Source organism: Haliotis rufescens, unplaced genomic scaffold, assembly GCF_023055435.1.
Source record: "Haliotis rufescens isolate VD_foot unplaced genomic scaffold, xgHalRufe1.0.p SCAF_14, whole genome shotgun sequence".
Taxonomy (NCBI): Eukaryota; Metazoa; Mollusca; class Gastropoda; order Lepetellida; family Haliotidae; genus Haliotis; species Haliotis rufescens.
Window position 1 is genome coordinate 12,348,191 of NW_025963824.1, and position 13,686 is coordinate 12,361,876.

The window sequence follows — 13,686 nt, forward strand, 5'->3', positions numbered from 1 at the left end:
ATAAGTTGTAGCAAGGATGCATATATGGGACATGGACATAGAGATGCAGACATGGGACGTAGCAAGGATGTATATATGGGACATGGACATAGAGATACAGACATAAGTTGTAGCAAGGATGCATATATGGGACATGGACATAGAGATACAGACATGGGACGTAGCAAGGATGTATATATGGGACATGGACATAGAGATACAGACATGGGACGTAGCAAGGATGTATATATGGGACATGGACATAGAGATACAGACATGGGACGTAGCAAGGATGTATATATGGGACATGGACATAGAGATACAGACATGGGACGTAGCAAGGATGTATATATGGGACATGGACATAGAGATACAGACATAAGTTGTAGCAAGGATGTATATATGGGACATGGACATAGAGATACAGACATAAGTTGTAGCAAGGATGCATATATGGGACATGGACATAGAGATACAGACATAAGTTGTAGCAAGGATGCATATATGGGACATGGACATAGAGATACAGACATAAGTTGTAGCAAGGATGCATATATGGGACATGGACATAGAGATACATACATGGGACGTAGCAAGGATGTATATATGGGACATGGACATAGAGATACAGACATAAGTTGTAGCAAGGATGCATATATGGGACATGGACATAGAGATACAGACATAAGTTGTAGCAAGGATGTATATATGGGACATGGACATAGAGATACAGACATAAGTTGTAGCAAGGATGTATATATGGGACATGGACATGGAGATGCAGACATAAGTTGTAGCAAGGATGTATATATGGGACATGGACATAGAGATACAGACATAAGTTGTAGCAAGGATGTATATATGGGACATGGACATAGAGATACAGACATGGGACGTAGCAAGGATGCATATATGGGACATGGACATAGAGATGCAGACATAAGTTGTAGCAAGGATGTATATATGGGACATGGACATAGAGATACAGACATGGGACGTAGCAAGGATGTATATATGGGACATGGACATAGAGATACAGACATAAGTTGTAGCAAGGATGTATATATGGGACATGGACATAGAGATACAGACATAAGTTGTAGCAAGGATGCATATATGGGACATGGACATAGAGATACAGACATAAGTTGTAGCAAGGATGCATATATGGGACATGGACATAGAGATACAGACATAAGTTGTAGCAAGGATGTATATATGGGACATGGACATAGAGATACAGACATGGGACGTAGCAAGGATGCATATATAAGACATGGACATAGAGATACAGACATGGGACGTAGCAAGGATGTATATATGGGACATGGACATAGAGATACAGACATAAGTTGTAGCAAGGATGTATATATGGGACATGGACATAGACATACAGACATAAGTTGTAGCAAGGATGTATATATGGGACATGGACATAGAGATACAGACATAAGTTGTAGCAAGGATGTATATATGGGACATGGACATAGAGATACAGACATAAGTTGTAGCAAGGATGTATATATGGGACATGGACATAGAGATACAGACATAAGTTGTAGCAAGGATGCATATATGGGACATGGACATAGAGATACAGACATAAGTTGTAGCAAGGATGCATATATGGGACATGGACATAGAGATACAGACATAAGTTGTAGCAAGGATGCATATATAAGACATGGACATAGGGATACAGACATAAGTTGTAGCAAGGATGTATATATAAGACATGGACATAGAGATGCAGACATGGGACGTAGCAAGGATGTATATATGGGACATGGACATAGAGATACAGACATGGGACGTAGCAAGGATGTATATATGGGACATGGACATAGAGATACAGACATAAGTTGTAGCAAGGATGCATATATGGGACATGGACATAGAGATACAGACATAAGTTGGAGCAAGGATGCATATATGGGACATGGACATAGAGATGCAGACATGGGACGTAGCAAGGATGCATATATGGAACATGGACATAGAGATACAGACATGGGACGTAGCAAGGATGCATATATGGGACATGGACATAGAGATACAGACATGGGACGTAGCAAGGATGCATATATGGGACATGGACATAGAGATACAGACATAAGTTGTAGCAAGGATGTATATATAAGACATGGACATAGAGATGCAGACATGGGACGTAGCAAGGGTGTATATATGGGACATGGACATAGAGATACAGACATAAGTTGTAGCAAGGATGCATATATGGGACATGGACATAGAGATGCAGACATGGGACGTAGCAAGGATGTATTTATGGGACATGGACATAGAGATACAGACATAAGTTGTAGCAAGGATGTATATATGGGACATGGACATAAAGATACAGACAAGTTGTAGCAAGGATGTATATATGGGACATGGACATAGAGATACAGACAAAAGTTGTAGCAAGGATGTATATATGGGACATGGACATAGAGATGCAGACATGGGACGTAGCAAGGATGTATATATAAGACATGGACATAGAGATGCAGACATAAGTTGTAGCAAGGATGCATATATAAGACATGGACATAGAGATACAGACATGGGACGTAGCAAGGATGCATATATGGGACATGGACATAGAGATACAGACATAAGTTGTAGCAAGGATGTATATATGGGACATGGACATAAAGATACAGACAAGTTGTAGCAAGGATGTATATATGGGACATGGACATAGAGATACAGACATAAGTTGTAGCAAGGATGTATATATGGGACATGGACATAGAGATACAGACATAAGTTGTAGCAAGGATGTATATATGGGACATGGACATAGAGATGCAGACATGGGACGTAGCAAGGATGTATATATAAGACATGGACATAGAGATGCAGACATAAGTTGTAGCAAGGATGCATATATAAGACATGGACATAGAGATACAGACATGGGACGTAGCAAGGATGCATATATGGGACATGGACATAGAGATGCAGCATGTGGCTTATCACACACAGATGTGGACAGTTTGATATATTTCTGGGATACAGATAATTTTTATAGACAAATGTATAAAAATAATGTTATTATAATTTATTACCTTTTAAAAAATGTGATATACATCACAGATCGTGACAAGATAATAATAATAGGACAAAACAACACTTGACAACAATACATAAACCATTTAAGGTAAAATACACTACACATGAACCCGTGATATATATTAAATTAATTAAAAGCATTAAGTACACATAATAGATCCTAAGATATAAGATAGGGACATTAAGATACAAAATTTAATTTTAAAGGTTTTATCTAAATAAAAGAAGACAAGTGATTTTAAGAAGCACTGTTTATGTATAAACATAAATGAAAAAATATGTATATAATAACTTTAAGATTCGTTTAAAAGGGAGATACTATATTATAAAATATGTACATATTGCTGTCATGTAAATAATCGAGTCTGGACAAGACAATCCAGTGATCGATATCATGACTAGCAATCCACGCAACTGGATTACGTTGACATGCATCAACCAAGACAGGGAGCCTGGCCACCCGTTCCTGTTAGTCGCCTCTTACGACAAGCATGGGTTCCTGAAGACCTATTCTAACCCGGATCTTCACGGGTGTGTAAATGGTGGGCTACGGTTGAAAGAATGGATGAGCGAGTGAGTGTTTTCAAAGCCGTTTTGAACAATATTCCAGTTATATCACGGCATGTCAGCTTAATGTGGGAGGAAAGCCCGAAGTGATGCAGGTCTCAGACGCTCACCACTTTGGTAAAGCCATCGACCATGGTTGCTGACCAAGCATAATCAGGGATTTCAACCCAAGATCATAGGATTCTGTCACGCCTAAGTTACGCAACTCTGCACAGCCATTGTTCATCTTTAAGGAGAATATAGCTCTGGCTTGTTCTTAGAACATTAGGGCGAAGATATCGCTTGAGCGGACAGTGACATTGCATTGACCAACGTGGAATAAAATCAGTATGAAATGTAGATGAGGTTTAGCTACGAGAATTCTAAAAAATTATCAATTAGTAGCTCGAGACCGTTCCATATCCACGAGAAGATCTGACTGATACGACGATCAATACTGTGACCCTCGGTCATCAGCTGGTTGTATGGGGTGGGGGGATGGGGGATGGGGAATGATGGGATGGAGGGGGTGGGGTGGGGAGGGGTAGCATTTCACACTGGTACACTGGGGCTTGGGATGGGGGCTGGTTGTATGGGGATGGGGGATGGGGGATGGGGGATGGGTGAAAATAATATGGTTCAGGGACTGTGAGACACACCCGATTTGAGCACAATTAACATAATTTGGGATAATTTTAAAAACCCTCCTAAATTCAATTTCTACTGCTGGTGATATGGAACATATTTGCACAGAGCAAGATACGCAGGTATATACAATTACCATCCTGATCACTGTACATTCAGAATGTATTATCAGCTCCCTAGGGAGTATACAACCCAAGTGAGTCTCTGGGAGGTCATCATTCACATGTTTTATCTTATCAGAGATACATACACTGCAGGGCAAAAGTAAGTGAACATCCATGTCTGATATGCTTCAAAATGAAAGAAACAAAAAATGGTTATTCAAGGGTGATTTATATTTAATAAGAGCATCACAGTTGTGCATTGGAATTCAAGTTTACAGTCTTTCGGCGACTGTTTTTAGCCTAGTAACGTGTTGATAATGTTATTTATTTTTGGGGTCAAACCAAATTTTCAAGTATATATATATTATGTTACTTGGCAGTTTATATTGACAACAGTAAAGAGGGGATCGGGTGGGTGCGCATAACGTGGATCGGTTGGCAGCAATGGTTGAAATCCTAATGTGGATCAATGCTCACAGTTTTGACCACCGGTTTATTTGATTAAGGACAAAGCATCAACTAAAACAACAGCACCCAAATGTGTAGGTCCACATGGGGCATTATCAAGAAATACTCGACGTCCAAAACAACTGGTTTTAAATGCGAGATCGATAAATACATGACAACAACATGCACGTGTTCCGTGAATGTAGGTAACATAACTAGTCCAATGCTGCCCGTGGTTGCGGAATATGCCGAGTGGGCCCGAGTGACTACGTTTAATTAACTCGACGGTGGAGTGGGATATGAAGCATCAAAGACCAGTTCAAAGGGGATTTACTTACAGTGTCGCAGCGCGTGATGTGACTCACAGAGGTAGTAGGATGATAAGGTGATGATAGTAGCTGATGAATAATTGGGTCTGTTGGTCAGGTTTAACGCCATTATAAAATGAGTTCTTGGAAGTAATGACTTTTTAGTTAGGCCAGGTCATAAGCCGGATCTGGATCGGATAATATAGCAAGGCTTGTGAGTAAATATCTTTGAATTCCTTACAAACCATTATAGAGTATCTGCTGAGACCATAAAGGTATTTTGTTTCTCGCTAGTTTAAGTCAAAGTTTGTGTGTGTGTGTCTGTCTGTGTGTGGCTGCATCATACCAAACGTCGTCAAAACATTAATGGACTGATTGGAGGATCGGAGTCAGTATTATGTGCTTGAACGGAAGTCTTTTAGTTTTTTGTTTTTTTTTCTCTTGAAACTTCTTGATACTGAAATTTTAAGATACTAAGTTCAAATTTCAAGATACTAACTTGAAATTCAAGATACTATCTTGAAATTCAAGATACTATCTTGAAATTCAAGATACTAACTTGAAATGTCAAGATACTAACTTGAAATGTCAAGATACTATCTTGAAATGTCAAGATACTATCTTGAAATGTCAAGATACTAACTTGAATGTCAAGATACTAACTTGACTGTCAAGATACTAACTTGAATGTCAAGATACTAACTTGAATGTCAAGATACTAACTTGAATGTCAAGATACTAACTTGAATGTCAAGATACTAACTTGAAACTTCAAGATACTAACTTGAATGTCAAGATACTAACTTGAATGTCAAGATACTAACTTGAAACTTCAAGATACTAACTTGAATGTCAAGATACATATTTTCCATTGTTCCATTGGGAACGACTCTTCTTGTGCAGGTGACGGAAACGTGCAATTGATGACGGACAATGGCGACTGGTGACGGAAATGGACGAGTAAGGACGGAATGGTGACGGACACATACTGACCTAGAGAAGAGATCGATGTTGAAGAAGACGTATTCTCCGTTGTCAAAGTTGAGTTCATGAGCTTTTATCATGATGTTTCTGACCGACTCAGGTGATGCACACAGCACGATAACTGGAAATAAAACACAACACGTGAGAAAATGTAACATTGGGCAGATCAGTGAAATCCCGTTAATACCCAGCTCCTGTCTCTCCTGAAAGGTGAGGTGAGGTGAGGTGAGGTGAGGTGAGGTGAGGTGAGGTGAGGTGAGATTACAATCACATCAATGATCAATATTTTCGGAATTATATAAATCCAGAGTATATCTTTTGTGATGGTACGTCAATGAAAGTGACATCGACAGACCGGTAAACTTGACCCTGTTAATCCGGAAACCCCTCGCTATGGAAGATTGTGTGGATGTATTGTTATATAGCGTGTTCCTCAAGGCAGGCTAAGCCTCCGTCCATTTGAAATACACTCCCGGACAAAGGAAAGTATGCCCCCATGTTTGATGGTGGCTAAATATCAAACAAACAAGAAATGGTTACTCGAGAGTGATGTGTTTGATGCGGTAACATAGTTGTGTTTTGGGCCTAGTTTTGCAGTGTTTCGTTTTTATAACGTTTGTAATTTGTCTATCCCAATGTTCAAGTGTATACTTGCGTTTGCCCGGCAGTGTATATGGAAAACATTTTTGCTGTTTCACGATATTTTATGACTTGAATATCGCCAAAATATAAACAAAGTCCTCCCCACAGAATATTGTCGCAACTTCTGGCTTATATGCACATGGGGGTGGTGGAGTAGGCCTGTGGTTAAAGCACATTGTGCTATCACAAAGGAAAACAAAGAATTTCACGGATATCTTCCATTTATGACAGAATAGATCCTGTATCCACATTTCAAACGTCAATCAAGTGAGAAATTCGGCCAAGCTGATGTTGACTGAGCGACACTTAATTACCTGCCGATAATTCAAACTACACACAAACATATTTACCCCGAGGACTAAGTAAGTCAGTAAGCGTTGTTTGCCCATGTTAAGCTGCTACCCCCACTTACTTGCTAACAACGTTAACTCGATAAATCTTCTCACATTGTCTCAAGGAGCAAGCTTAGAGTACAACCCCAATGTCGTTTAAGGAGCTCGACAAAGGCGCAACCTTTTTGACCAAGAGCCCTTACCGAGCATTTAGCGGAAATCTACTAATCCTGTTTCTTGTAATCTGGTTACATCTATAAATGCATATCCATCAAACAGCGATGTTGTACCAGACACTCACTCCCGCTGAAGGTTGTCAAGATGAGATGAAGAACAATGTTTATCCAGACACTATGGGCTGTTGTTGACCTTTATCATGTTTATGAGTTAGATAAATGTTCACACTTAGTAGGTGTAATCTAAGTAAAACATAGCTTCGTGGTACTGCTTGAAGAACATCATTTAACATTGGTGTCGCGATTTCCGTTCACATATTAACTTATTTCACATCTCATATATCATTTTATATCATACATGTACCATTATATGTGTAAATATACACATTCTAATTACAAAATGAAATTTTATCAAAAATGAAATCGAAATCACACAATACAGCGATGCCGTGCTGGGTTTCAAAACGAAATCACACAATAAAGCGATGTCGTACAGGGTTTCAAATCGAAATCACACAATACAGCGATGTCGTGCTGGGTTTCAAATAGAAATCACACAATACAGCGATGTCCTGCTGGGTTTCAAATCGAAATCACACAATACAGCGATATCGTGCTGGGTTTCAAGTCGATATCACACAATACAGCGATATCGTGCTGGGTTTCAAATCGAAATCACACAAAACAGCGATATCATGCTGGATTTCAAATCGAAATCACACAATACAGCTATGTCGTGCTGGGTTTCAAATCGAAATCACACAATACAGCGATATCGTGCTGGGTTTCAAATCGAAATCACACAATACTGCGACGTATTGCTGGGTTTAAATCTACATTTGAAACCTTCAAACTGAAATCATAAATTTATCATCTTACGGCTCAAATGTGCTCAATTTATCCGAACTTCTCAATAAACAATAGCGTCTGTGATATTGCTTTAGACAAAAGACTCTAAGACATGTACATGATTTTGTCAACTTTAGATAGATCTGCTCATTCTGCTGTATCTTTTCCAAGTTTGACAAAATATTGGGGATATTTTGGATGACAGTGTCAGTGTCCTAGAAAAAAAACATTCTCAAACCCAGAGCGCAGGCAGCATATTTGTTTCTTTGTTTGATGTTTAACGCCATATTGATCAATATTTCAGCTATATGATCAAAATCTGGAACAGACAATCCAGTGATTGATATTTTGCTCAAGAATCCGGGATATGATGACACGCCATCAATCTAGTTGCTGAGCCTGACACCCGATCCATTTTGCCGCTTCTCACGACCAGTACAGGATGCTGGGAACCTTCTATAACCAGAACCCCCACGAGGCAAACAGCATTTAACGAGGATTAAAAGTCATCTACATCATAGCCGACGTTTGTCTACACCAACGTCGCTCTATCAAACCACGTTATATCCAAACGTGACTATTTCACCATCAGTCACCGCATCCCACCATCTTTAAGAAAACCGTTTCTGCCTTCATCCTGAAAAGTCTCCATAATAAACTAACTCAATTTGTATTTCACAAATCTAAAATGTCCCAGCCGGCCTTCTATTCCTTGGGGTATTTAGTAGCCATTATTTGTCATTACCGCGTCCGTGTTGAGAGCTGGGGGATCAAGATATGACCACAAGGCGCCAGAGACGGTCTAGTCTCTAATGGACCGGTCACTTCTACCTTAATAGGATGGCCATATGTGTGTTGTCATTACTGGCTATCCAGCCTTACATATCAAACCGAGACCTATCTTCAATGGAACAGCTCTTAAAGCACCTCCCTGCACTGCATAAGATCATCTCGTTCCTTATGTCTTTCAACTTAATGTGTTCCAAAACATGTTCCAAAACATTTATAATTCCTGTAAAGCCAAGATTGTGCTACCTTGCCACTTTATAAATGCATTTAGGTATACGACTATACATTGTTTAGGGACCAACTGTTTCATATTCGGAAGTGTATGTGTGTGTGTGTTTTTTGTTGTTGTTTTTTTTTTGGGGGGGCGGCTTTTTAAAAATAAAATTGTTCCAGATAAAAATGAAAAAATAAATTTGTTCGCTGGGCGTTCTGAAAATAGTGCGTTTATATAGACACCTTCTTTCATAGAAGCATATATAGACACCTTCTCTCATAGAAGCATATATATACACCTTCTTTCATAGAAACATATATAGACACCTTCTTTCATAGAACATATATAGACACCTTCTTTCATAGAAGCATATATATATACCTTCTTTCATAGAAGCATACATAGACACCTTCTTTCATAGAAGCATATATAGACACCTTCTTTCATAGAAGCACATATAGACACCTTCTTTCATGGAAGCATATATAGACACCTTCTTTCATAGAAGCATATATAGACACCTTCTTTCATAGAACATATATAGACACCTTCTTTCATAGAAGCATATATAGACACCTTCTCTCATAGAAACATATATAGACACCTTCTTTCATGGAAGCACATATAGACACCTTCTTTCATAGAAGCATATATAGACACCTTCTTTCATAGAAGCATATATAGACACCTTCTTTCATAGAACATATATAGACACCTTCTTTCATAGAAGCATATATATACACCTTCTTCCATAGAAAGATAGACAGAATAGATATCCTTAATTTGACCTTGCCAGGTATTTGGTATACTTGTTGGTATTCAAAAGGTTCACCTGAAGTTCTAAAGGACGTTTATGATGTTCGTCTTCATTCTTCTGACATTACTTTTTTTTTTAAAGTTCTGTCATCAACACAGTCCTAGTTTTGTTAGAAGGCAGCTTGACTCTGCCTGGAGTTCATGTGTAGCTTTGTCCGTAATCATCCATCCCTAAGTATTAGTTGTTTGACCCTCCTCTCACAGACGTGTTTGTTTGTTTGTTTGTTTGTTGTTTAACGCCACACTCAGCAATATTCCAGCTATATGACGGTGGTCTGTAATTAATCAAGTCAAGTTAATCCGCTCTTCATCTTACACAAATCTCCATCCAGGAATCTTTCAGCTGAAAGGCCATGTTAAACTTTCACTCTCATCCCAAACTGCTTAAATACTTCCCAGTTGTCTCAGTCGTGTGCAACACGCATAAGGCGCATAACGACGTGTGATAAACAAGGGAGTATTAACCAGTGAGGTGTCCCGTAGGAGATATTGTGTTACAACATCGATGATAAATGTTAACGTCCGGTGAACTGTTGGCTACATTTTTCCAACAGAGAGTTTCAAAGTAATAGGCGTTGTATTCTCTGATCTGCCCCCAACGCTGCATGAGAGGCCCACAAGCTGGATATCGACGCGAACAAACAGAAGTTGCAATAGCGCGAAGTAGTCACACGGCTTTATGAATCAGAAGGGATTAAACGCGAATATTATTGACTCTCATTCTGGATTCAAACGTGACATCTTCAGGTCCAAATGGGGAAGTCATTCCAAAATGGACCTCCACAAATCCGAGGTCAATATTACCGATTTATCATGACACAAATACAGCATGAACTGAAGATTTAATGGCTGACTTTTATACCAGGGCCTGGTGCTTAAGGGTTTTATAATTGTGATGTATTTTCATATCACGTTTCGTAATAAGCCAGAGAATATTGTCCTCGGTGGCTATCGGGCCATTCTCACAAGGTGAAAGGGTTACCAAGCGAAGAATTGATGCTACATCTTCAGATGTGTGACTGTCGGATGGGAAGGGAATTTGTCTGTTATTTCAATAATAAAATGCAAGGTCGTCACGACATTTTACAAAACAATATAAAAGTGACAGTTGCTCGATATTTCTTAAAAAATAAAATATAGAAAATGTCAATTCCGTTATGAATATTCAAAGACAATACACCAGTCATTATAATGGGAATATGGATTAGAATAGGCTCACTGTGCACTTTTACCTGATAACCCCACAAAACAATAAGATTGAACACCCAATCAGGTGCATTGAACACCCAATCAGGTGCATTGAACACCCAATCAGGTGCATTGAACACCCAATCAGGTGCATTGAACACACAATCAGGTGCATTGAACACACTATCAGGTGCATTGAACACACAATCAGGTGCATTGAACACACAATCAGGTGCATTGAACACACAATCAGGTGCATTGAACACACAATCAGGTGCATTGAACACACAATCAGGTGCATTGAACACACAATCAGGTGCATTGAACACACAATCAGGTGCATTGAACACACAATCAGGTGCATTGTTTGATTGCAATAACGTCAGTGAAAGCTACCGAGCCATCATAAGTCAGGCGTATTTAACATATCAAGTATCCAGTCAGAAAAGGATTTGTTATGGACACCGTGTCCTCTCACAACGTGATTGTAGCGCTAAATGATAGTTATTGCCAACCTGTGTCAACGATATAGGACATTCTTAACGACTGCTTTGTTCCACACCGTGTCCTCTCACAACGTGATTGTAGCGCTAAATGATAGTTATTGCCATACTGCGTCAACGATATAGGACATTCTTAGCGACTGCTTTGTGGAACGGGGTCTAACTTATCCGGCTCATCGGAACAGAAACGTGGCAATAGATATACTATTAGCTTGTATGAGTGATTGAGTTTAACGCCGCTGTATACAGTAATTCAGTTAAATCACGGCCTCAGATTTAGGTGGGAGAAAAGCCTGAAGTCATGGATCTCAAAGACGTTTTGAACGTTGATGAAACCCACTAATACCTTAACGTGACGTTGGACTCTTACACGCTGTGATGTGAATCTCTTCTCCAGTGGCGGTCCATGTACATACCTTAAGATCTCTCTGAATGACCTCATATGTATAAATTGAAAAAAAATAAGTATCCAGCATTACAGTACAAGATATGGAAAACTTGTCCAAATTTGTCAATACCACCTTTAGAAATGTTGAAGCTGTTAGACAACGTATATGATATCCTTGTTACTTTCATTCTATAATATTTCATCGTAACCTTTGATCCCTATATGTATTTGCACAATTCTCCTGTCATCTTGATATTTGTTATTATTGTATGAAATAATATTATAATTTTTCTCATGTACTACCGTCGGTGGGTCTTTCTGTTCACCTCACCGAACCGAACCGAACCGAACCGATCTGACCTGATCACGTCTTGCATTGCAAGATCATTGAACATGTGCCGCACAACAAGACCTATACCTTTAAGTAAAGTTGATGTGAACATTAGGTAGAAGGAGTAATTTGAAATATTATGTCTTGGGATATTTTAAGGCTTTCTTGGAGGCAGCTGGCGTCCACTAGTAATTGATCAAGTGAATTTACCTTTGTCATTTTACTTATATACTTAAAGAGGAACATAGAGATTTCCTTGCGAAATGTAATCTGGTATCATTATTAAATATATAATTGTCTGATGTGTATAGAGTTTTAAGTATGTAGGGAATATCCTACAGATTGAATTGAAAATTGTAATAAAATGCTTCGCCTAAAGTTTTTAAGCAAGAATTCGTAAGAGATTTTTAGTTCAACGTTAGCGTAATGTAAAAATTTGCAATGGTATCAACATTATATAAAAATACACTGCATCGACTTTGGCCATCAAGGTACTTAAAGAACTGAAAGTACTTATGTTAATTTGTCATAGCCATATGATAGAATCCTGATCTATATACACCGTATGTTCAAGAAAAAGTGTGATTCTTTTCAGCATCAGAAGTCAGAGGGGGCAGCCTGGCCCAGTCGTCTAAGGCGTCGGAATTCGCTGTGCAGAGTTGCATCCCTTGGGCACACCAGGAACCTATGATTGTGGACTTTTATAGCGGTTAGCCCTGATTATGTTTCTAGGTTTGTCAGCACCATACCCGTGCTCATGGGTTTCACCAAAGTGGTAAACGTCTAAGACCTGCCTCACTTGGAGCTTTCCTCCCACATTAAGCTGACACACCGTGATATAACTGGAATACTGTTAAAAGCGGTGTTACACCCAACTCACTCACTCTTACGCTGCATAATGCTACTACTTTTGTTGTCAATCAGTGTAATAAATACAGCACGTTCTAATTACACGTACAGCCGGCTACCCAGGGCCGACGACCTCAGCGACGGAACACCAAAGGTCTGGTTTAATCAAGGCCGGATTCATTAATTCTGATGGCGTCGTGTTGAGACAAAGTCGGAGTTCCAGACACAGACACACAAAGACACATCTCAGCTGCTACTTGGCCTTTCACTGGAGCCAGCGCGGAGTGAGGATGCTGGCGGTGGGGTGAAATGTACACCCAAGGGAGATGACACTTTATTGGGATCATGTATTCATACCAAAAGAACAGATGAGGATTTGTCACTGTGTGATGGACTTACAGGAAGTGTTGGAAGTTGGGACTCCCTGAAGCTTAAGTCTCGTGATGGATTCTCTCTCATTCATATTTAATATTTAATATTAAATATTACGAATATGTGACAGTTGAATGTTACTC

The 13,686-nt window shown here is 39.2% G+C and overlaps 1 protein-coding gene across 2 annotated transcripts in view; it reads right to left on the reverse strand.

Annotated features, from left to right (window-relative positions):
• Window positions 1-13,686, reverse strand: part of LOC124115228 (atrial natriuretic peptide receptor 1-like) — a 371,546-nt gene that overhangs the window by 56,480 nt on the left and 301,380 nt on the right. For both annotated transcript variants that reach the window (XM_048395753.1, XM_048395754.1), the window contains one exon: window positions 6,104-6,215. In XM_048395753.1, coding sequence (XP_048251710.1) covers window positions 6,104-6,215 — 112 coding nt within the window. The remainder of the gene's footprint in view (window positions 1-6,103; window positions 6,216-13,686) is intronic.